At 34.1% G+C, this 24,729-nt stretch overlaps 1 protein-coding gene across 6 annotated transcripts in view; it reads right to left on the bottom strand.

Moving 5' to 3' along the window:
- The window catches only part of COL11A1 (collagen type XI alpha 1 chain), a 210,379-nt gene that overhangs the window by 91,197 nt on the left and 94,453 nt on the right, over positions 1 to 24,729 (bottom strand). For all 6 annotated transcript variants that reach the window (XM_043875927.1, XM_043875926.1, XM_043875928.1 and 3 more), the window contains 11 exons: positions 24,320 to 24,373; positions 23,850 to 23,894; positions 23,542 to 23,595; positions 23,044 to 23,088; positions 16,353 to 16,406; positions 15,194 to 15,238; positions 13,998 to 14,051; positions 13,871 to 13,915; positions 8,770 to 8,823; positions 7,020 to 7,127; positions 3,555 to 3,608 (listed from right to left, as the gene is read on the bottom strand). In XM_043875927.1, coding sequence (XP_043731862.1) covers positions 3,555 to 3,608; positions 7,020 to 7,127; positions 8,770 to 8,823; positions 13,871 to 13,915; positions 13,998 to 14,051; positions 15,194 to 15,238; positions 16,353 to 16,406; positions 23,044 to 23,088; positions 23,542 to 23,595; positions 23,850 to 23,894; positions 24,320 to 24,373 — 612 coding nt within the window. The remainder of the gene's footprint in view (positions 1 to 3,554; positions 3,609 to 7,019; positions 7,128 to 8,769; positions 8,824 to 13,870; positions 13,916 to 13,997; positions 14,052 to 15,193; positions 15,239 to 16,352; positions 16,407 to 23,043; positions 23,089 to 23,541; positions 23,596 to 23,849; positions 23,895 to 24,319; positions 24,374 to 24,729) is intronic.

Here is a 24,729-nt window from a genome sequence, read left to right as displayed (position 1 = left end):
AGTAGGTCCTTGTTGTTTATATATTTTATATACAGTAGTGTGTATCTCTTAATCCCAAACTCCTAATTTGTTTGTTTCCCCCAATTCTCTCCCTTTGGTAACAATAAATTTGTTTTCTATTTCAGTGCACACTCATTTGGACTGAACTAACCTAAAGTAATATTTGTCTCAGTGAAAAAGGGCTCTTCTGTATCAGAATAGTCTAGAGTGACTGCTGAAAGAAGGGACTGTCAAATCCTACTGCAGGCAATAGGGTCCAGGAATTTGCATTTTTAACAATTTTTCCAGGTGATATATACAAAAAGAGTGTTATCAATTTATATTTCCTCAATAAATCAGGAAATTTGTATGTGAAGCCTTATAGCATTTGATGGACAAAGCTTAGTAAGAACGGCTAAGTTTCCCATTAGGACCCATTTAGCAACATATTATAATTCATTTATAGAGACCACTATGTGATCAACCTGAGGACAATTGTTAGAAGATGTAATGCTCACATGATGGGGGAAAATTTCTGCAAATTACATTTTTGAAAGGCTTTCAAAGCCTTTTCTCTATCTCTACAGAGAATCATGTAGCTATATCTGATAGAGTATTACTATGTGAATACTCTAGGACATTGACAAGTGAGTATAATTCAATATGGAAGTAATTCATTTCTACCAAATTCAATTTAAGGACAAATATTCATCTGTCCTGAGTAGAAGAGAAATACATTTATAGAGACTTCATTCAAACAAATGGCTCTCATGCATCGATTTCATGTTTAATAAATTTATTTTCTTACATAGTTTCTGCTCTAAGAAATTTATGGGAAATAGACAAAAATGTCTAATCCACCAACTAAACAATTTGTAACATATGGGCATATCCTTCTCTTTTGCCCACATAAAAATTATCACCAAAATATACAATTTCCAAGAAAAGACATCTGCTTTTAAGTGGAAAAAATAAACAGCCAACAAAAGGCCAAAAAGTCAACGGTTAATAGCAAAATCAGCTCTTTTGGTGAATAAAACTTTCAAAATTAGTTTAAATGCTCTTTTAAATATAAATGAATTCTATCTGAAAAACGATTTTACTTTTTGAAATAGCTATCATTTTATACACATTTAATGGTACATCTTTTAAAAATCCATTATGGCTTACATGTCTAGTAAGATTTTACATAAATTATATTGCCTAATTATAGTCCTTATATTGCTTGAAAGGGATTAGCAGCCGAGTTTCAGTGAAAGGGAAAGTCGCTCAGTCATGTCTGACTCTTTGCGACCCCATGGACTGTAGTCTGCCAGGCTCCTCTGTCCTTGTAATTCTCTTGGCCAGCATACTGGAGTGGGTAGTTGTTCCCTTCTCCAGGGGATCTTCCCAACCCAGGGACCAAACCCAGGTCTCCCGCATTGCAAGCAGATTCTTTACCATCTGAGTCACCAGGGAAGCCCAATTATAGTTCTTATATTGCTTGAAAGGGGTTAGTAGTCTAGTTCCATATTTAGTATAATAAAGACTTAAGCCTATTCAAAATTCACTGGCTTCCACATAGGAAAGGAATGTGACCCTATCTTTGATTTTTGATGTATCCATCATTTTTTGTTTAAGAAATGAGAAACATAAAAGGTTTTGATCATAGAAAAAAGTTATGAAGAAAAGTAAAAGATAAAGACCAAAATTTCAGACATTTACGTTAAAAGGTGAAAATGCAATGTTTGATTCCTCGAGGAAGAAGCTTTTCTCTCTAGTCATTCTGGTCCATTTTGTTACTAAAAAGAACTGAATGTTTATTGAACACAGTATTGACTTAGGGAAAACAGAAAAATATAAGAATGTCAAATAAACATTTAATAGAAAACTATACTCATTCATGTAAACGTAAAAACAGATTTCTGTTTTTAAATCAAAACACAACCACAATTACAATTCAATTTAGATCAAAAATTTACCCAATAAGTTAAGAATAGTTTAAAGTTGTATTTTATAAAGTAAATACCTTCTTTTACTTAAAGCACCTGTGAAAATGCTTGATATCCAAAAGGAAGATAACTAGGTAACAGAATAAGGTATTAGAGACAATATTTAAAAGGTAAAAATTACTAATTAATGCTTGTATTATTTTTTAAATCATAAATTAAATGCATCTTTCTTTAGAAGGGCTCCATTGCCTCCTAGAATACAAGGAAATATTCTAGAAAGCCAGTGAATAGGGCAAAACCGTATGGCAAGCCTAAAATGCTGTCATCACATGATGATGAGTCACAAGTGCATGAAATTCACATTTGTCAGGAGGTAGGATATTTTTGTCTCCCATTGACTATCTGTGAAACATTAATAAATATATGTTTGGGTATTATCACACCCAGTCAGGATGTATCCTTATATTATAAACCTGTCAAACATTAACGAATCAAACAGGGATAGGTAGATGACAAACATATAGATAGGTAGTAGATAGATAGATATAGATAGATAATCTCATGTGCGTGTAACTACCTTTATATTAATAAGCAAAATTTATATATGAAATCATTTAGCCATTTAATGTAACTAGTCAATCAATTGAAAGAATCCTTAACGAAGTTCTATAATGAGCTCGAGGAAAACAAGTGCAAGGTAAAACATATTTTTAAAACACTTCTTTGCTTAAAATATGTATATTTCACATCAAAAATAGAATCTCAGTGCATAAAGTGCATGACTTGAGTAGTGCTCCCCCAAAAGACACATCAAACATCCAAATATTCTGGAATTTGTGAATATTACTTTATTTGGAGAAAAGGGGTCTTCGTAGATGTAATTAAGTTCAGGATCTTGAAATTAGATCATCCTGAATTATCCAGGTGGTCTTTATATCTAATGACAAGTGTTTTTATAAGAAGAAGAGAAGATAAGGACACAGATAAAAAGGTCATGTGAAGATGGGGTTGGAGATTGCACACAAGCCAAAAAATGCCTAGGGCCACAGGAAGATGGAAGAGGACAGGACAGATTCTCCCACAGGGCTTTTGGAGGGAGTATGGGCTCGCCAACACCTCAATTTTAGACTTCTGGCCTTCAGAAGTGTAAGAAAGTCAATTTCCATTGTTTAAATCACCAAGTTTATGGTGATTTGTTACAGTAGCCCTAGGAAACGGATTCTGTGGAAATGAGGGAAAATAAAGAGGGTGAAAGAAGAGCCATTCTTTCTCTAAAAACAATATCAAATGGTAATTGAAACCTTTAGGGAACTAGACAGGAAATCAAAAGCTATTATCCATCACTGGTCATCTACTTAAAACCTAGATCTATTACTATGCGGCCTTGAAATAGACCTTATTCCAATTACAAGGAAGTGGCTATGACTTCCTCTGTCTCTAATACTCCAGTCCCAAATCACTTAAGCTCTCTGAACTCTGCAATCCCGGTGCCCATAAAAGCATCTGACTTTCTCTTGTAAGATTATATTTTAAGGATTCATCATTACTACATTACAAACTGAAATGTAACCATGGATGATTAATGTTAAGTGTATCGACAAAATGCTAATAAACAAGCTATAAAAATCAAGCTAATTGTTTTACCTTTGGACCTTGTCTTCCTGGATATCCTGGTAATCCTGGAACGCCAAGTTTCCCCTAAAGTTAAAATAATAATAATAATCATTTCAAAATAGAATTCAGTCTATTAGCGTGCTTGAAAGGAAGATTTGCAAGTTTTTCCATTCTTTATTTTCATTACATTTCTTAATTTGAATAGGGAAAAAAAATGTTACTAATGCTATGATGTTCAATAACTTAACCTCTTAAGTGACCGTGCCTTCTTTAAGGACATAGTGAAAGTGAAAGGCGCTCAGTCGTGTCTGACTCTTTGTGACCCCATGGACTACACGGTCCACGGAATTCTCTAGGCCAGAATACTGGAGTGGGTAGCCATTCCCTTCTCCAGGGAAGCTTCTCACCCCAGAAATCGAACCCAGGTCTCCTGCATTGCAGGCCGATTCTTTACCAGCTAGGCTACCAGGGAAATCCTAACATAGAGCCCTGAATAAAGATAATTCTAGGACTTTGTGAATGAAAGAATATGGTAAGAAATCACCTAAATTTTATCAAAATTAAATACTATTTAAAATGAATGGCTGTAGTTAGAACTGCATATAGGTTTTACCATTTCAACTAAAGGTAATCTATTTGAAAAAATTATTTAATTTCTCACTGTAAATAGAAAGCAAGCCATCATAAGTTAGCTTTTTTTACTAAAGGAAAGCTTAAATAACTATATTAAGAAATTTTAACTTAATTTTTGTGCAAAGTTTCTTCTTTTATTCAAATATCTGAATAGATTGAGTTAACAAATACCAAATATTGAGAGACATAGCTAAACAATTTTTGTGGAGTGTTAATTCCTACAGGTGGAAACTTGAATGTGCAGCAATTTTCTTCCAGTGCAATAAAATTACGACTCAGTTTGAAAGTGCTAAAACAAATGATAAATTACAGCAAAGTCCAATGACGTAGAGAATATGCTGCTGCTGCTGCTGCCAAGTCGCTTCAGTCGTGTCCGACTCTGTGCGACCCCATAGACGGCAGCCCACCGGGCTCCCCCATCCCTGGGATTCTCCAGGCAAGAACACTGGAGTGGGTTGCCATTTCCTTCTCCAATGCACAAAAGTGAAAAGTGAAAGTGAAGTCGCTCAGTCGTGTCTGACTCTTCCCGACCCCATGGACTGCAGGACTGGGATTTTTCAGGCAAGAGGACTGGAATGGGTTGCCATTGCCTTCTCCGTATCATATGCTAAAAGGTTTAAAATGCTAAACTAACAAAATTGACCCATTGAACAAAGCATTAATTTAAAAATTTGGATAGAAAGAAAATAAAATTAAAATAAGTGGATTGAATAAAATATATGTTTGTGAAATTTGACTGAGACATTTTCCTTAAGATCTTAAGAAAATATGTTTTATATATAAAATATTTATCAAAATCTTAAACATTAGCAAATAGTATCATTATGTGCATTCAAAATAAATAAGAACAAAAACAAACAAGTCCAAATTGCTATCTATAAAACTTTAATAGATGAGGAGGCTTTATGAACAAAAATAAATATTTTACTGGATGAAGCAAGGCAAGAAATTAGGAATACAGTTTATGATCTTGTTATTATAGATATGGGTCCCCTGATAGCTCAGCTGGTAAAGAATCCGCCTACAATGCAGGAGTCCTGGGTTCAATTCCTGGGTTGGGAAGATCCTTTGGAGAAGGGAAAGTCTACCCATTCCAATATTCTGGCCTGGAGAATTCCATGGACTATATAGTCCATGGGGTCACAAAGAGTCAGACATAACTGAGCAACTTTCACTTTTACTATCTTATATTGAACTAAACAGTTGTCTGATTCAAGATCAACTTTGCATAGGTAAGCAGTCTTCACATGAAAAATATTCAAACAAGCCTTAAGAAGCATACTTATAACGATGTCACCTTGGACACAGTAAGTTGACACAGCTTGTTTTATGCTACTGATTTCAACTTAATGAAATTCTCTTAATTATGATCAGAAAAATTTTGTAGTCTATGTTACTACATTAGAATGCAAATTCATTCATTTTAGGGTCATTTAAAAACAAATCCAGACAGAAAAATTATTTGTATTTTCAGTTCAGTGATAGGCAACTTCAATAAAAGAGAAAATACTAATGAAATGCTAAAGATGAATAATTGGGAGGTAAAGTTCTAATGCCTCAGAACAGTTTGTGGGACCACTTACGCGGAATACAGTGGGGTTGAGAAAAGAGGAAGGTCCTAGAATATCCTTAAACTATTGGCAAATGATCACTTTAAGCAGAAGGTTCACAGATCTTTTAAGTCCTTATGCCTTGAACCCCATCTTTTCCCTTTGTTGCTTAAACATGATGACATTATTTATCAGTTTACAAATGGCAACTGGAGTGTGAAACTGTAGAAATGACTCATGATAACATGAGAAAATGATTTTTTATTTGTCTAGTCACAATACCTATATAATCCCTATTTTTTTTTTTTTCTGGAACAGGATGGTAAAGGGCAGAGACAACAACTTTCTTATATAGCATGCTATTTTCATATTTATAGAATAATGATATACTCAATATAAAAAATTGGAGACTAGATATACAAAAAAAGGAATAGTTTGATTTATACCACCAAGAGACAAGGAGTATTTATATTTTCCTTCAGTGTACATAACTGGATAGCACTTATCATCAATATTTCTAGTTTTTTCTTAATTTAACTTCAGGTTCATTACTGGAGTGGGTTGCCATTCCCTTCTCCAGGGGATCTTCCTGACCCAGGGATGGAACTAGGTCTCCATTGTAGGCAGATTCTTTAATGTCTGAGCCACCAGGAAAGCCCCTATAAGATGTTTACAGTATCACTAAATATTCTATGAAGGCATAATTTTAATGTTGCCTAATATTATATCTAAATGTAACAGTCACAAATATTTTTGACATATGCATATAGCTTAGTGGCTGTGAAAACAATAAATTAGTATTATCTAGGAACTTTTAAAACATGGTGATGCCTGAGTTAAACCAGATTAAAATTAAAACCTCTTAAAGTATGGCCTGAACATCAGTATCTTTTGAAACATTTATCCTGTAAAAATACATGCTTAAGTGAAAAGATTGAGAAAAGAACATTTTGGTTTTAGGGCCAAAGGTGATTCAACTTGCTCCGAAACAATAAGTCGGCCACCTTTCATTGATTGTTTCATCCTTCATTCATCACACGCAGATTCTGCACTTTTAATATAGAAGAGTGTTCAGAGTGGCTGATTCTACATGGCCAATGGGCGCAGAAGAGACTAGAAAATAAGTAGAAGAGGATGAATGTGCCCGTCTCCTGATTATAATCCTAAGTAGCACATGGATATGAAACTGAAATTCAAAAAATTGATATTTGATAAAACTCTCGATTTATATCATGGGTGATTAAAATCACCCTAAAATGACAATGAAACATCACGTACAAGGGGACCTGTAAATTTAAAGTTGTTCACTCACCTTCTCTCCTGCTTGACCAGGAGGACCGGGGTCTCCAGTTGGACCAGCTCGACCCTTGGGGCCTTCAGGGCCATCCTCTCCTCTTGGACCTACTTGACCAACTTCTCCCTGATATACAAAGTAAGAGCATTCTTGTAACTTAAAATATCTTCGAGACTGAATGGCAGAAATTATAGTCTATCAAAAAGTTATATTCTTCAACTCTTGGTTTGTTTACTCACATATTATATATGACAAAGAGGACTGAAAGTCTTTGACTTTATTATCTTTCAATTAATACATAAACAACTCAATACAGTCTGACATTTGAAAGGCTACAGAAGTCCTATGCTACCCTGTATCACACTAAATTAATTTTAATATACTGAGTCACAGAAAGAGAGAGAGAAAATAAGAATCAACATTAGATACTATAGGTTGGCAATATATGCTACCCCAAAATATGCCACTTTGGCATAAGGATTATATTGAACTGAAGGCAAGTGAGAAGAATGAGATACCAAAAAAGTGGTCTACCCACCCCATACTTGCTTAAAAGGAGGGAACAAATTTGCAAAGGTGTTTTACCTACACTCTCTATCAGAAAAGGCAAAAATTAGTCACTAGAGGTAACTAGAGCCTTACTAGTCTGGAGCCAGAAGCAAGCACCAGAGGAATATATCTATATAGCAAACTAGCCCTTATATAACATTATATACTTTATAGATTCCATTTATCTGCCTTCGCACAATTTATAGCACTAGAAACTCAAAGTCCTTTCCTCATCAAAATTTATTGTTCCTTTGCTAAAATGATATACAGTCACAAGTTCTAATCACTCTTGAATTACTCATCACTTAGTGTTCCCATGTATAATCATGATACACAAGATAAACTTCTGTTTGCTTATCTCTTGTTAATCTGTCTTGTGTCATTCTGTAATTTTAGAGGGCTCCAGTCTGAGAATCTATCAGGGTAGGAGGGAAAATAATTTTTCCTCCCAGATGATAGCAACTTTGGAAATCACTGTTTGGAACATAAGAAAAATATCTCACCCTACTTTAAACTTCATTTTCACATTTAAGGTATTAGGTTCTAGAATGTGTATGCTATTGCTCCCATCCCAGACACAGGCTTTATATGCATTTTAGGAAAATCAATATTCTATACCATGCCTTTTTGATTCCGTTTATTAGATACTATTATGCTAGTTATAAAACAAATTTTCCCAATAAAACATTTAATTTACTTTAGGTGGCAAACTTTTGTTTCAAGATACTCACTAACAGAAAAACAGTGTACTATATTGATACTCAAAAATTCAAGACAACTATAAAGTGAAAATTCATGAAAGTTGCAGATATAGTCTCCAGGAAGCATAGCTAATTATATATGAACAAGATTTTAAACAAATCTATTGAATTAATTATATAAAGCAATTTGATCATCAATTTATAAAATATCTATAAACAGTAACACCATATATAATATAATATATATTTTGTGTGTGTATACATATATATACATATAACTATGCATGTGTAGATATGCTATGGGACATATATTTAGTATTGCATCCAAAAAATAATGAGTATTATTTTATTTCCACAGAAATTAAGACACCTAATCTTCAGGTAAAAACGGAAGTGAAAAATGTCTCAGGTAGTACAAACATTTGATTTACTCTATGTTTGCAGTATTTAACTATACAGGAATAAGCACATATACATCCATAAATGCATGTACTAGTGCAGATTTTCTTTTTACTTACTCTATCACCTTTGAGACCCATGTCACCTTTGAATCCTGGAAAACCATCTTCACCCTAAAAAGTACAAATAATAAAACAAGTATTTAATCAATTGTTTGGATAAATCTAGAATATGACTATAAAAATTATGAGTGTTGATAATTAGGAAAAATAGTTCTGAGAAATATGAATCTTAGTTGTGAAACTTCCTCTTCCCTAGTTTAAACCTTTATTTCCAGTATTCTCCCATTTCCCCATAATTAATGACTCTGTTACTAGAAAACTTTTCACAAATGTGTTCATTAAATCTTCTCTGTCTTACGGGGAAAATAATCATTCTCTTGTAACAACATGTATCCTGTGTTATTTGAACAAAGAACTAAAATTTAGTTATTTTAACTTTGGTTTACAAGAACCCTGGATGACCAAATAAATTGTTTTTATCTTTAATTTGCTGACACATACCTATAAATTTTATCTCATTCATTTTGTCTCCTATGCTTCAGATAAATGTCTTCTTGTTCAACTTATTCTCTATATTACAACCTCTCTTCAGGTGAAGAATATGCAAATTAATATTACCCTTTATGCATAAATAGAGATTGCTAATTGGCACGTACGCACAAACCAGGGATGCTGAAAACTGGGCATCCTTTAGTAAAGAGAGGAGAAATTTTGACTATGAAAATACTTCTAGTCATTTTTACTATACATTTTTACTGTACCTATATCCAGCTTCATGAATGACTTTACAGTCTTTTAATTTCAAGAAAAAAATTCCTAAGGAATAATCATTCACGTATTCATTAGCTTTAGTTGAGCAATTATTCAGAGCACTGTGGAGTAATTTGAAGTTTTTGTTTTACCAATAATTTGCATTAATTTTGGCTCAGACGGAGTAGAACGGGTGTTCAGAGATGAAAGACATGAGGATGACGAGAATGATGTGCTGCGCTGGTACCAGCAGTGGTGGTGGTGAGGACAGAAGGGTACGTGGAGATTTCACAGAGCAGCTGGTACCTTAATTAGTAGTTGGAGAATGGATGACTTGCAGAGTTTGAGAAAAAGGCATGTCAGGCCAAGTATGAGAACAAAGCTAGGAAGATTAGTACCTACACTTCCACATCCTGCTGTGGAAATGACCTTTACAAAACACAAAACTGATCATATCAATTTTTGGAATCAATGATTCCAAAGTGCTAATGATGACCATAAGCTGCCATCTCCCTCACCCTTCTCATCATGATCTAGGCTTTGTTCACCTCCTCAGTTTTATCTTTGGTTTAAATATCCTTTTTACTTCCATCCAACACATTGGAACTGAATTTTAGAAAAGCTGAATTACCTATATTTCCATTTGTAATTCTTGCATTGGTTAACCACTTCCACATACACACCCATCTGCAAATCTTTTACCTTCTCTGTCTACCCAGTGAGGTTTTCCTCATCTTTTAGGATTTAGCTCATGATTCTGCTATGAAGCGGTAAAGAATCTGCCTGCAATGCAGGAGACCTGGTTTCTATCCCTGGGTCAGCAAGGTCCCCTGGAGAAAGGAATGGCAACTCACTCCAATGATTCTTGCCTGGAGAATTCCATGGTCAAAGGATCCTGGGGGGCTACAGTCTGTGGGGTCACAAAGAGTCAGAACAGGGCCCAGGGACTAACACTTCCACTGCCATGAGGTATTCCGTGACCTCATTCTTTCCATCTTAAAATTAACCTCTTTGTCCTATGTGCCACACTCACCATTTGTTAATATAACATAACATCCTGTCTGAGCCACAGGGGAATAATCACAGGTCTCTTTCTTTCTACTAAATGCTGAAAAACAAGTGAAAGTGAAGTCGCTCAGTCGTGTCCGACTCTGCGACCCCATGGACTGTAGCCTACCAGGCTTCTCCGTCCATAGGATATAAGAATCATGCCTAGTTAACCTCTAGCTCTTCAATGCCTACTATATTCTGACCCTCAAAATCATGATATATAACAGATATTTATTAAATGTAAATTTGGAGTCATCCTTGCCTCAGTGTGAGTTTGGTAAGGTATGCTAAGGTCCAGAAGACATAAGGTTAGTAACGATGTATGAGACAGACCCGGAAGCGCTAAAGGCTAAGTTGCTTCATTGTGTCCGAGGCTTTGCGACCTCACGGACTATTGCCCTCCAGGCTCGTCTGTCTAAGGATTCTCCAGGCAAGAATACTGGAGTGGGTTGCCATTCCCTTCTCCAGGGGATCTTCCTGACCCAGGGATCCAACCAGCATCTCTTATGTCTCCTGCATCTCAGGCAGCTTCTTTACCACTAGCACCTCCTGGGAAGCCAAGACCTGGAAAAGGAATCAAATTTGTTATACTATCTAAACAAATTTGGCAGGTCTCAACGTTTCCTTTAAGACAAAAGAATAACATTTTCAACTTTCTGGCCATAAAGTAGCCTTGTAGAGTTAGGATTCTCTCTGCCTTGAATGCAGCTGGGCAAGAGCAGAGGCTTAAAAGCTGAAAACGACAACTTAAATCCCTATTGACTGGTGTCTTCATTACCTGATCCCTAGAGAGAAAAGTAATTACACAGTTGCCAAGTTTAGTTTAAAAAAATACTGCACTCTATGTCTAAAATAAATAATAGTTTTTAAGATTTTTTCAAGGAGAGATATTTTAAGAGAATATATAGTGAAGTAGAGGCTACTGCTATCAAAACTTTGTTTTCAATACATTCATAATTTTTAAAATAAATTAGGTAGTAAGTTAGTAAGAAAATCCTTACAGTAAGTGATTTTTTTTAAAACAAATGGCACTTTTAAGCTACTAAGATTTCCAGTCCTTAAATTATCAAATCTTTGTTAGTATTTTTTTAATTAATGAATTTATTTTAACTGGAGGCTAATTACTTTACAATAATTGTAGTGGTTTTTGCCATACGTTGACATGAATTAGCCATGGGTGTACATGTGTCCCCGATCCTGAACCCCCCTCCCACCTCCCTCCCCATCTCATCCTCAGGCTTGTCCCAGTGCACTGGCTTTGAGTTCCCTGCTTCATGTATTGAACTTAGACTGGAGGAAACAGATTTTAGAAAACAGGTGGAAAAGGAATTCACCTGTGCCACTTGGTTGACTGGGTTATGTTGCTTAAGTTCTAAGGAATAAATCTGAGTCTAAACAGTGGAGAATTTTATTCTAGTTAGGGCACTAACTTGGTATTTCAGCTTTTGTTAATTAATACTGCTTTTTGTAAAAAGAAAATAGTTTCAGTTTCCTTCCTCATCTCTTTCGAGATAAATGGTTGATCATAATATATATTCAGAAAAACAAATAGTGTTCATTAAAATAAACTAGGATTTCATGGTTCTTTTCAAAGTTTGAAAATAGGAAGAATTCTTATTATAAAAAGTTTCCATTAAAATTTATACAAAATTTCTCTAAATCTAGGTAAACAATATATTACTAGGTTAATATATGATATGGAATGAAAGGTACAACTGAAAAATATCTTAGATATTTTTTAGGATAAGGTCCTCATTTTACAGACTTAAAATAAGGCTCAGGGCAAGTAAGCAACCTAACTTTACAAGTCTAGTTACTATGAGCACTATAATCAGAACTCAGAATGTTTAATTCCCAATTAAAAATATTAATTCTTTCTCTGTGTATCTACTTGTTTCTTCTGAGACCATATGCCACTCAAAATAACCAATAATGTCAAATTTTTTTCCTACATATAAACAATATACATTTTTTTTCTGAGTGCGTTTCTTCTCACAAATATCTCATCATCTATAATTTTATTTTCCTTTGCATTTGCCACTACCCCTCTTTCCAAAAAGTTCACAACTTTCCCACTCCAGTTATATGCCTTTCATGTAAACACTGCCTTCCCTAAACATTCTTGGTGGGCACTAATTCCAGAGAAACAATTTGAACTGATATTTAAATGTATTACCAATAAAAACTGGGATTCTAAGTTCCAAACTGAGACTTTTTTTTTTTTGCATAGGCTACTTGCAAATAATTACAAGTTCAACACTGTCTAAGCCATCACTGTGCTCTGTCACCTCAGTAAGACACTATACCCTGAAGTTCAACTGAGATGATCAAGATGAATTAGGATTCAAATCAAAGTAGCTGAGTTAATTTAAAACACATTTCCGCACAGTAGACTTGACAATATAGTTGCATGCTTTGACAATGCCTCAGTATGTTACCTATTTACTCTTTACAGAAAATAAAATATAACGTATATAATAAATACATCCCTTCTTGTCATTTATTCCTTACTGATATCAAATCTATTCAAAGTGCTTTTGATAATATTATGACTGTAGGAATAAACAGTTATCCTTGAAATCAAAATGTATATTCCATATATTTCTCATGGAAATTCCCCAACACTTTCTACTTTGTGTTAAAAAATGTAATATAGTAAGAATTAATACAGTACCAGTTCTGAGTAGTATCATTCCATTTCAACATAATCATTGAGGATGTGGGAGCTCTACATTTATCTTAAACATTTCTCCCACCAGGGAGCCCATTTAAATGAAAAAAAAAAAAATCTCAATTTTGTTTTCTTCATCAAATTAAATTATAAGCATCCTTTAAAAGAGTGCATATTCTTTCATTCACATTTATTTGGTTTTACTCTTTATTTCCTTCTCATTTAAGCTTTTGCTATGCATGCATTATCACATACAAAGACTGCTTCTTCCAACACTTAATTCCTATTTTGTACTTTATTTCAATTTATGAAGAATGAAAATTTTAGTAGAGAATAAAGGGAAAAAATATTATTCTGTTATGCATATAACTGGATCCAATCCAGTCTTAACAAATACAATCATACAGCCAACCTTATAATTTAGAAAAGTTAAAGACATGCAAAAAAAAATTAAGCAGAATTGATTTTATATATGATATACCTTTTGTTTTCTTCTATAATTTAGTCCTCACCCAAGGATATAAGACTTTTCTTTTAAAGTTTCCAGGACACAGAACAAAATTATTAGACTTGCATTGTCTGATACATAAGTAATCATTCAATATATTTGAGAAATGAAATATCTGATGAATAAATTTATTTTTAATATAACAGCAATTAAAATCACTGAAATAAATTATGTTTTACCTTTTCACCTTTAGAGCCCTTGAGACCTCTGACACCATCTGCTCCCTATGGAATAAATTAGAAGAATTAAGTGACTATAATATTTTATATTGAAATTAAATAATGTGGAAAATATAATATTATTTACCTTTACTCCTCGGGGACCAGGGTAGCCAATGGGACCCTGTGGACCAGGAGGGCCCTGTAAAAGACCCAATGTAACTTAAATACATAATGCACTGCAAGTATCCCTCACTCACATGCTACAGTTTTACCAAATAATCTCCAAAAAGATGATATTTTTCTACTTCAGGTAAAAATTTTTTGGTAGTTTATCATTTGTATCTAAGGTCAGAAATGATGAACAAACATATCATATATTCATGTTAAAGTAGGATAAATATTGTAATTATATGAAGTAATATAAATAATCACATATTAATAATTAATAACTTCTTTTCTAAGATTGAAAAAAATCTGATGTCCTTGATGTCTACAAAAAAGAACTATAGATTAACAAAAAGGATAAATAATTTCTAACCAAAAAATGGCATTAAATTTACAGCATTTATATCATCAACAAAATGATCAAAATTACATAGCTTCCACAGCTGGCTGCACTTCACTATTCTATCTAAAGGAAATAATATTTAATATACAATAGTAATGCTGAATATTTTAATAAAAATCTAAAATTAGCAACTCTAAAAAAAATGATCTTACCCTGGGCTACTATAATCCAAAAGTAGTATTAAGATTAAATAAGTTTAAATTTTGATATTTTATTTAGATACTTTGATAACTGTTGCTCTTTCAATTCCCATCTTAAGTAAAGATTATCAGAAAGAAATAAATATAGATCAAATTCAAGTGACATAAACACTTTAACAATATTCAGTAGTTCTTGTCCAATTTCATTATTATTATTTATGATCATGTATTCCACATATACTATATATGCAGAATGTGAATGTATTTCTGATCATGAGAATATTTTTTTTAAAGCAGAAAATGATAGTCTAATTGATCTAATTGATCAAATTGCCAGACAGAATTAAAAGTTATCTAACTAAGACATATCTTTTTTTATTCCCTACATTAAAAGTTGCTTTAGAGATATGATTTATACCTAAATGTTAGCAAAAATTCTTTTGAAAGTAAATACATATTACAGGTAGAGAGCAATTATTTTTTGGTACTTATTTTCTAATATTCATACCCCTAAATGACCAAAGAAATATATATACATATATATATGTATGTATCTCATAGAAATGACCAAAGCAAGGTATTTTCTCTAGGACATAAGGTGACAGAATATTTAAATAATACTTTGTAACATACCAGAGAACCTTTTTCTCCAGACTGGCCTTCTTTTCCAGGATGACCCTACATTTATCAAAAATATATACTGATGAGATGCAATATTAATGGTAATATATAATATGATATTGTTCCCTTTTTTCCACATGTTGAGGTTTTACTCTTTATGTTTCAAAATATATTAAATATTTTGCATCACTCTATATTACTTTAAATAATATTGGAAACTAGCATTTGGAAAGAAACGTAAGTTTATATTGGCTTGGTGCAAATTTCACCAATGACATAATGAACTTGAGACAGAGTTTGGGAAAAGCACATAAAACATGCATATTATTCATCAACAGTTTGACCCCGGTCTCAATTAGTCTTAAATAATAGTGTTTCAGTCTAACTTCTATTTGCATATTGATTAAGTAATTATACCCACATCTTTACAAAGCAACTAAGAATATCAATGGGGCATTTAAAACACAGCAACATCATAAACACCAATGGTGTTTTTAATCAAGTTACTGAGAGTAGGTAAATAAAAATGCACAGCTCCACAACAACTCTACTCAAGGAAAACAAGCAATAGCAGAATGAAAATTTTTATACCTTAGTTCTGAGTAAGTAGTTTCAAGAGAAAAAAAAGAAGCATAAATAACAAAGGTTTTCAAATAACAACCATGGATATTACATGATTACATAATTTATTGCTATATGATAAGATATAATAAACATTGCCATATTTCTAGAAAAGTAAGGAATTCCTGAACACAGATGAATTTTCATGTAAGGTGTCTGAGGAAACTTACAAAAGATGAGGAGTATCACCTGGACTCTCAAGAAACATGTTCTTTGAAAAGGAAGAGAAGATAGAAAAGTATTTTCTATGAAAAGAAAAGGACATAACAAAAAGTATAGCAATAGAAAATGTAGAGCCTACTAAGAGAAAAGTGAGAGGTAGGAAAATATGAGATTCTAGCAGAGAGTGGTCCTAAGACCACTGGGAGCTCTAAAGATTTTGCAGTATGGAAATTACATGATTAAATAGAATTTTAGAGAGATTGATGTTTAATTACTGGCTCAATTTGCTTTTATTACTGAATTCATATAATCACTTCTAAAACACATGTAAAATCTATTTTTGAAAATGAAATATGGAAATTTTAATGACCAGGTAACTACTACTTACAGGAGGCCCATCAGCACCAGGAAGTCCTGCAAGCCCTGGTTTTCCTTGTGGACCCTAATCGAATAGAAAAAAAGAATATTTATTCAACAGATTAATCTGTGCTTAATCATAAAGGATTTCAGATATCATTTAATTTGATCACTGGTTCGGTTAGAACATGCTAAGAATGATTATTGCAAGAAGCCGACCCTTCACTGGGAGAAAAACTGGCTTTCTACTTAGAATAATTAACTTTATCAAGTCTTCAGAGCTCAAGCCATTTCTGCTTGCTCGTCATTAGCTGGAATTTAGAAACTAAAAGAGCAAGGATACATCAGCAAGCCTAGATGCTGGATGTAAAGGGAGTTTTCCATTCTCGGACAGTATTTAAGAAAAGCATTGTATTCATATATATGGATAGTACAGAGTTTAACAAGAAAGCCTCATTTAAACCACTATGGAACAACAACAACAACAACAAATAACCTATAAATTAAATAAACTGGACTTTATAACTGAATTTAATTGCATCTCATTTTTATAGGATTTAAAAGTTTCAATTCTCTTCACCACTCTGCAAAGTCATATACAGTCAAAAAATCTAATATTATAAAATAACTGCTACAAAATTCTGATTTTTTTATGACAGTATTTTACCTTTCACTTAAATCATTTTTTGCTGTCAGTACAATAAACAAAATGTAGTAAAAACAAATGCAAAACTATTTCCATAATTATTATTTCCAGCAGACATGATATTTCTATGACAATGACCTTGTATATAATACTATGGGTTTTTTGTTGTTGTTGCTATATATTTAAGTGTAGATTAGAAATACTAAAAGTCTTGTACTATAGGATGATTTTTTAAAATCAAGTTAAAATCGATCCATTTCTTTTAAAACGGAAGCTCTATGACAGTACAGCATTTTGTCTGCTTTCTTAACTGCTTGTTATCTCCCTAAAAGAATGGCAATAAATTTAAATGAATGAATGCTGTATTTTTTTGGATTTTAATAAAATAGTTAAAATTTGTTGTGTTCCTATATGCTATATTAAGCAATATATAATATATATTATATATATTTATATGTATAGTGTCTATTTTAATTCTCAGGCAATTTCATGAAATTTCATCATCTAAGATTTTGAGTAATTAACCAATGCTAATATATCACAGAGTTGCAATATAAATGAATCCAGATCTGTAGCCATATTTTCAAAGTCTTTGCCTTTAACTAACATTTATTTTGTGTCTTGCTATTACTTCTTTAGCTCAAAGAGTTATACAATATCATTTGCTTTCTGTAAAGCAATTAATATATGAGTGATGGAAATTCTGAGAGCATAAATTAAACCACAGGATATAAAAGTATATTTAAGTTATTGCATGTCAGAAGAGCAATATAGTGGCCGTCCAGTTTGGTTAATTAACTTAATGTTATAAAATATTTTGCCCCAAGTATAATAAAAAGCACAGGCAACAATAACTTGTGATAAAAATGTTATTGGGAATTAAAAATATATGACATTACTTAAATTATATTTAACTGTGAGATTTAACTGTGGGTTGCACAATCTGATTAAAAACATTATTCACCAAGTTTTGAAAGACAAGGCTCTTGAGCCAGAATAAACAGAACACAAATCTAAAATAAAATATATACCATAGATGCAAAATAATTAAAACACATTTCTTTCATGTTATTTCTCTTTTTGATAGAAAGAGACTGTCTTTGAACTCAAGAGCTGGATATGTTTAAAGCAGAGAAAGAAGCAGGTTATGCTTAATGATAGCTCTCTTCCTACCACAAGAAGTGCAGTGAATCAGATCCTATATTTTACCTGTGTCTCAACATAGAGAATTCAGATACACCAACTTTCCTTAAAAGCAAATTCTTCCTAAGACTCCAGTGCAGAGATGATATTATTATAGAAAATTTAATAGGCACATGCCTCAAGTGCAATTTATTACAAACATAATATGGTTATGATGAGTTAATCTAAGATATGATAAGAATGGTCCAGATTAAAATCTCTGATCTAAAGCACCTTTGGTGCCTAACATTTTAAATAAATCAACTATTTCCAATAGCCCTCTAATACTGTAATCATATAGAAAACACACAGAGAAAAAGCACTTTAGAGACCACTTAAGTTTGATATGAAAATGAAGAAGGGCAAAGGCTAAACAAGAGATGGCTTTACACACGGACATCATCAAATGGTCAATACCGAAATCAAATTGATTACATTTCTTTGTAGCTGAAGATGGAGAAACTGTATACGGTCAGCAAAAACAAGACCCAGAGCTGACTGTGGCTCAGATCATCAGCTTCTCATAGTAAAATTCAGGCTTAAACTAAAGAAGACTGGGAAAAACACTATGCCAGCCAGGTATGACTTGAGTCAAATCTGTGTGAATTCCCAGTAGAGGTAATGAATAGATTCAAGGGACTAGATATAGATAACACTGTGCCTGAAGAACTATGGACAGCGGTCTGTAATATTGTACAGGAGGTGGTGAGCAAAACCATCCCAAAGAAAAAGAAGCCAAGAGGCCAAGTGTTTATCTGAGGAGGTTTTACAAATAGCAGAAGAAGGAAGACAAGTGAAAAGCAAGTGAGAGAGGGAAGGGTGCATCCAATTAAATGTGGACTTTCAAAGAATAAGTAGAAGAGACAAGAAGGCCTTCTTCAATGAACAGTGCATAAAACTAGAAGAAAAGAACAAAAGGGGAAAGACTAGAGATCTCTTCAGGAACATCAAGGGAGCATTCTACCCAAAGATGGACACAATAAAAGATAAAAATGGTAGAGACCTAGTAGATGCTGAAGAGATCAAGAAAAGATGGAAAGAATACACAGAACTGTATTAAAAAAATCTTAATGAACTGGGTTACTATGATGGTGTGGTTAGTCACCCAGAACCAGACATTCTGGAATACGAAGTCTAGAGAGCCTTAAGAAGCACTGCTGTTAACAAAGCTAGTGGATGCAATGAAATTCCAGCAGAACTATTCAAATCCCTAAAGGAGGATGTCATTAAGTCAGCAAATCTGGAAGATCCAGAAGTGGCCACAGGAGTAGAGAAAGGTCAATCCTCATCCCAGTTCCCAAGAAGAAAGCTCCAAAGAATGTACTAAACATCGAACAATTGCACACATCTCCCATGCTAGTGAGGTCATGCTTAAAATCTTGTATGCTAGGCTTCAGCAGTATGTGAACCAAGAACTTCCAGATGTCCAAGTTGTGTTTAGAAAAGGAAGAGGAACTAGAGATCAAATTGCCAAAATTTGCTGGATTATAGAGAAAGCAAAGGAACTTCAGAAAAACATCTATCTCTGTTTCATCAACTATGATCAAGCCTTTGACTGTATAGATCATGACAAACTGTGGAAAGCTCTTAGAGACATGGGAATACCAGACCATCTTACCAGCTTCCTCAGAAACCAGTATGTGGGTCAAGAAGCAACAGTTAGAACCATGTACGGAACAACTGATTGGTTCAAGGATGAGAAAGCAGTACAACAGGGCTGTCTGCTATAACCCTGTTGTTTTAACCTATATGCTGAGAACATCATGAGAAATGCCAGGCTGGATGTTACAAGCTGGAATCAATGGAGGCAGGAGAAATATCAACTACCTCAGATATGCAGATGATACCACTCTAACGGCAGAAAATATAGAGGAACAAAGGGCCTCTTGATGAGGGTGAAGGAGGAGGGTGAAAGAGCTGACTTCGGACTAAATACTAAGAAACTAAGGTCAGGTCATTCAGCCCCCTTCCTGCATGGCAAATAGAAGGGGAAAAGGTGGAAGTAGTGACAGATTTCCCCTTCTTGGGCTTCAAAATCACTGCAGACTGTGACCTCAGCCATGAAATCAGAAGACGATTGCTTCTTGGCAGGAAAGCAATGACAAACCTAGACAGTGTGTTGAAAAGCAGAGACATTACTCTGCTGACATGGTCCGTGTGTTGAAGGCTATGGTCTTCCCTGTGGTCATGTATGGGTGTGAGAACAGGACCGTAAAAGAGGTGGAGCACCAAAGAATCGATGCCTTTAAACTGTGGTGCTGGAGAGGACTTCTCAAAGTCCTGTGGACTGCAAAAAGTTCAGATCAGTTCAGTTCAGTTCAGTCTCTCAGTCGTGGCCAACTCTTTGGGATCCCATGGAATGCAGCACGCCAGGCCTCCCTGTCCTTCACCAATTCCCAAAGTTTACTCACTCATGTCCGTTGAGTTGGTGATGCCATCCAACCATCTCATCCTTTGTTGTCCCCTTCTCCCACCTTCAATCTTTCCCAGCATCAGGGTCTTTTCAAATGAGTTGACTCTTCACATCAGGTGGCCAAAGTATTGGAGTTTCAGCTTCAACATCAGTCCTTCCAATGAATATTCAGGAATGATTTCCTTTAGGATGGACTGATTGGATCTCCTTGCAGTCCAAGGGACTCTCAAGAGTCTTCTCCAACACCATAGTTCAAAAGCATCAATTCTTCAGTGCTCAGCTTTCTTTATAGCCCAACTCTCACATCCATACATGATGACTGGAAAAACCATAGCCTTGACTAGACAGACCTTTGTTGGTAAAGTAATGTCTCTGTTTTTTAATATGCTGTCTAGGTTGGTTATAACTTTTCTCCCAAGGAGTAAGCGTCTTTTAATTTCATGGCTGCAGTCACCATCTGCAGTGATTTTGGAGCCCAAAAAAATAAAGTCTGACACTGTTTCCACTGTTTCCCCATCTATTTGCCATGAACTGATGGGACCAGATGCCATGATCTTAGTTTTCTGAATGTTGAGCTTTAAGCCAACCTTTTCACTCTCCTCTTTCACTTTCATCAAGAGGCTCTTTAGCTCTTGTTCACTTTCTGCTATAATGATGGTGTCATCTGCATATCTGAAGTTATTGATATTTCTCCCTGCAATCTTGATTTCAGCTTGTGCTCCATCCAGCCCAGCATTTCTCATGATGTTCTCCACATATAAGTTAAATAAGCACGGTGATAATATGTAGCCTTGACATACTCGTTTTCCTATTTGGAATCAGTCTGTTTCTCCATGTCCAGTTATAACTGTTGCTTCCTGACCTGCATACCTGTTTCTCAAGTGGCAGGTCAGGTGGTCTGGTATTCCCATCTCTTTCAGAATTTTCCACAGTTTATTGTGATCCACATAGTCAGAGGCTTTGGCAAAGAAGATATTTTCCTGGAACTCTCTTGCTTTTTCAATGATCCAGTGGATATTGGCAATTTGATCTCTGGTTCCTCTGTCTTTTCTAAAACCAGCTTGAACATCTGGAAGTTCACAGTTCATGTATTGTTGAAGCCTGGCTTGGAGAATTTTGAGCATTACTTTAGTAGCATATGAGATGAGTGTAATTGTGCGGTATTTTGAGCATTCTTTGGCATTGCCTTTCTTAGGGATTGGAATGAAAATCCTCATAAATTTTGAGGAAGGAAGTATGGTACAACCACTTTGAAACACAATCTGAAAACTTCTTAAAGTGTTAAACATGAATTTAGCATATACCCAGCAGTTTCTGTTCTAACAAAAATAAATTTAAAAATGTCTACACAAGTGTCTTTGTACAAATATTCAAAGTAGCACTATTCATAATAGCTAAAAAGTGTCCATAACTCATGTTCCTCAACTGCTGAATGAATAAACAAAATATTTAATCAAAAGAATACCGTTTGGCAACAAAAAGAAGTGAAGTACTGATATATGCTACCACATGGATAAAACTCAAAAACATTATGCCAAATAAAAGAAGCCAGACACAAATGTCACATACCATATTCATTCATATGATTAAATTCAAATGTTAATTTCATTCCTACATTTTGTTCACATAAGATGGTCAGAAAAGGTATATCTAAAAAGATACAAAGCAGATCAATGATTGTGTAGGATTGTGGGTGGACTCAGGAGTAAAAATTGATGCAAGCTTTCTTTCTGGGGTGGCATAAATATTTTAAATATGTGATTGTGGCAGAGTTCTATAAATTTCCTAAAAATGATTGACTGATAGACTTAAAGAGAGTAAATTTTATGGTATGAAATTAACCCCAATAATGTTGGTAATTTAAAAAATCATATATTTATAGAAATCAGCAAAAATAAGAAAAAATTATATAAGAACAGGTAACACTGTGCTGTAACCATAGGGAATAGAAAATACTACTTAAAGAAACTGACAGGGGAGATGGGAGAAAAAAGACATCTCTTTAATTAAAGACTTATTCTTGTTTTGATCTAGACATTGAGTTTTAACAAGAACATCATTTGCCATTTTTCCATGAAAAATGGTGGCAATGATAACATCACAATTTTCCCTTAATTAGATCTTGTTAAAAGCCCTTTGTCACAAGCAAACCTAATTACGTTTTAAATAATGAGAAATGAAAGGAGAACCAAAATAAAGAGAAAGCACTCACTCATATTAGTACATTAATGAAATTAATATATCTGAGAATGTCGTATTTGGAAGCTATCCAAATGGAAACTCTGTGAAATGTTATCATTTACAGTTCAGAGACATATGAATGGCTTCTGCTCACCCTTACGTTCATGATTAAAATCCAGATTAATTCCTTATATGCTGAGCCATTTAAATATCAAAAGCAAAAGGCAGGCCTTATTCCTCCCTAAGATTGACAACACAAGTTCATTTACCAGACATTACTAGGACAACAGATGAACTTACTTTTTCACCGGGAGGACCAATTGGACCTTGTGGACCAGGAAGACCCTATTTTAAAAGAATTTATTTCATACGTCAAGTATCACATCATAAGAACACACTTTTAAAATAGCAAATGATTAGCCCTCTATATTACATGCAATGAGCTATGAGTATCTATATATATCCCCCACATTCTCCAGAAGATGTTACAACACTGTGGAGTTTTATACAAGCTACTCTTCTGGCAATGGAACGGTAATGTGATCCTGTTCAGAACCCTCCTGCAGGTATCCTGGCATTCCATGAACACTGAATGACTCATTTTATTCTTGGAAGAAAGAAAAGCCTCTGCAAATTTGTTCAAAACTTTTTTTAAAAGGAATAAAATAGAATGAGCTTTGTACATTCACATATAAACTCTCAGCCCTACATAGAAACTGTTGAGGCTGTCTATTTTCTTGTTTAAAGGTACCATCTTACCCCATTACCTCAATAAAAGCTGTGATGGCTTAGACTTACTTGAGGTCCTGGGTTTCCTTGCTGACCAGGAGGTCCCGGCTCCCCTTGAGGACCCTAACATAGAAAAATGGAAAAGAGTCTTTAATAGAACTATTTCACATAATAGGTTTTTTTTCTTTTGGATTGAAAAATAGTCCCCATATCATGTTTCCCTTTAGAGAATCTGGAAAATCTTGCAAAATATTAATGCTAGCAGAAGAATTTGGCAAAACATTGTAAGAAACCTTAATTTTAGATTTAGCAGCAAAAATGGTTTGCTAGTATTTAGATTACAGAAATGAGTTACCTTATGGATATCTTCTACATACCATGTTCCCTTTTGGTCCTGGGGGGCCATCCACACCTGCTATACCCTTCAATGAAGAAAAAATATACATGAATGTATACAAGTTCAGGTGCTACAATAGAAAATATAAAAAACTAACCTAATAACATGATACCCACTAACCTAGGGTAACTAAAAATCATTTTAGAACTCAATGGAAATGAGAGAAAAAGCAAGGTCTATACTCTCATCTCCATGTCCATGGAGACATCCTGGCAGTATTTTCTACTGTGTCTTGGGAAAAGCAATAAAATACATAAACTAAAAGGAAGAGAAAAGAAAGAAGCAGGTGGAGTGAGTACACTCAGTTAAATTGATAGGCAGTATCATTAGGTCTTAGATTACAAGAGTGAAATTTTGGCTGTCTACTGAAAGCTTTAACAGCTCTCTGGCTTTAAGACTCTGGCAACAAACTTTCCCTAGAACATTTTGAATGTTTTCAACAATACATACAGGCTGTCCAATAGGTCCTGGAGTTCCTCTTGGTCCTAGCAAACCTCGTGGACCCTAGGAGCGAAAAAGAAACAGATTATCCAAAAAAAAAAAAAAATGCCTTCAAAACATGCCTTGTCTTTTAAATAAATACATTTTAATGCAATGTTTTGATTAAAATATTTATTCATCCTCTTTTAACACACCAAAAGAAGCATTTAAAATAGCATTTGGTGTGACACAATTACCTAGTGTTTATATTGAGCCAAAAGCCAAAATGGATGAGTGAATCTTTAATATAGAAACTGTATCTTTGAGTCTGTGGAATTACATATGAATCACTTGTGAAACTTTCAATATAAGCAATATTTTAAAGATTTAAGTAAGTCACTTTTGTGCCTTTTTCCAATTTGAATAGCAACGCTGAATCT

This window comes from Cervus elaphus, chromosome 20 (genome assembly GCF_910594005.1).
Source record: "Cervus elaphus chromosome 20, mCerEla1.1, whole genome shotgun sequence".
In the NCBI taxonomy this organism is placed as follows: domain Eukaryota; kingdom Metazoa; phylum Chordata; class Mammalia; order Artiodactyla; family Cervidae; genus Cervus; species Cervus elaphus.
This window is presented reverse-complemented; position numbering and strand designations above follow the sequence as displayed.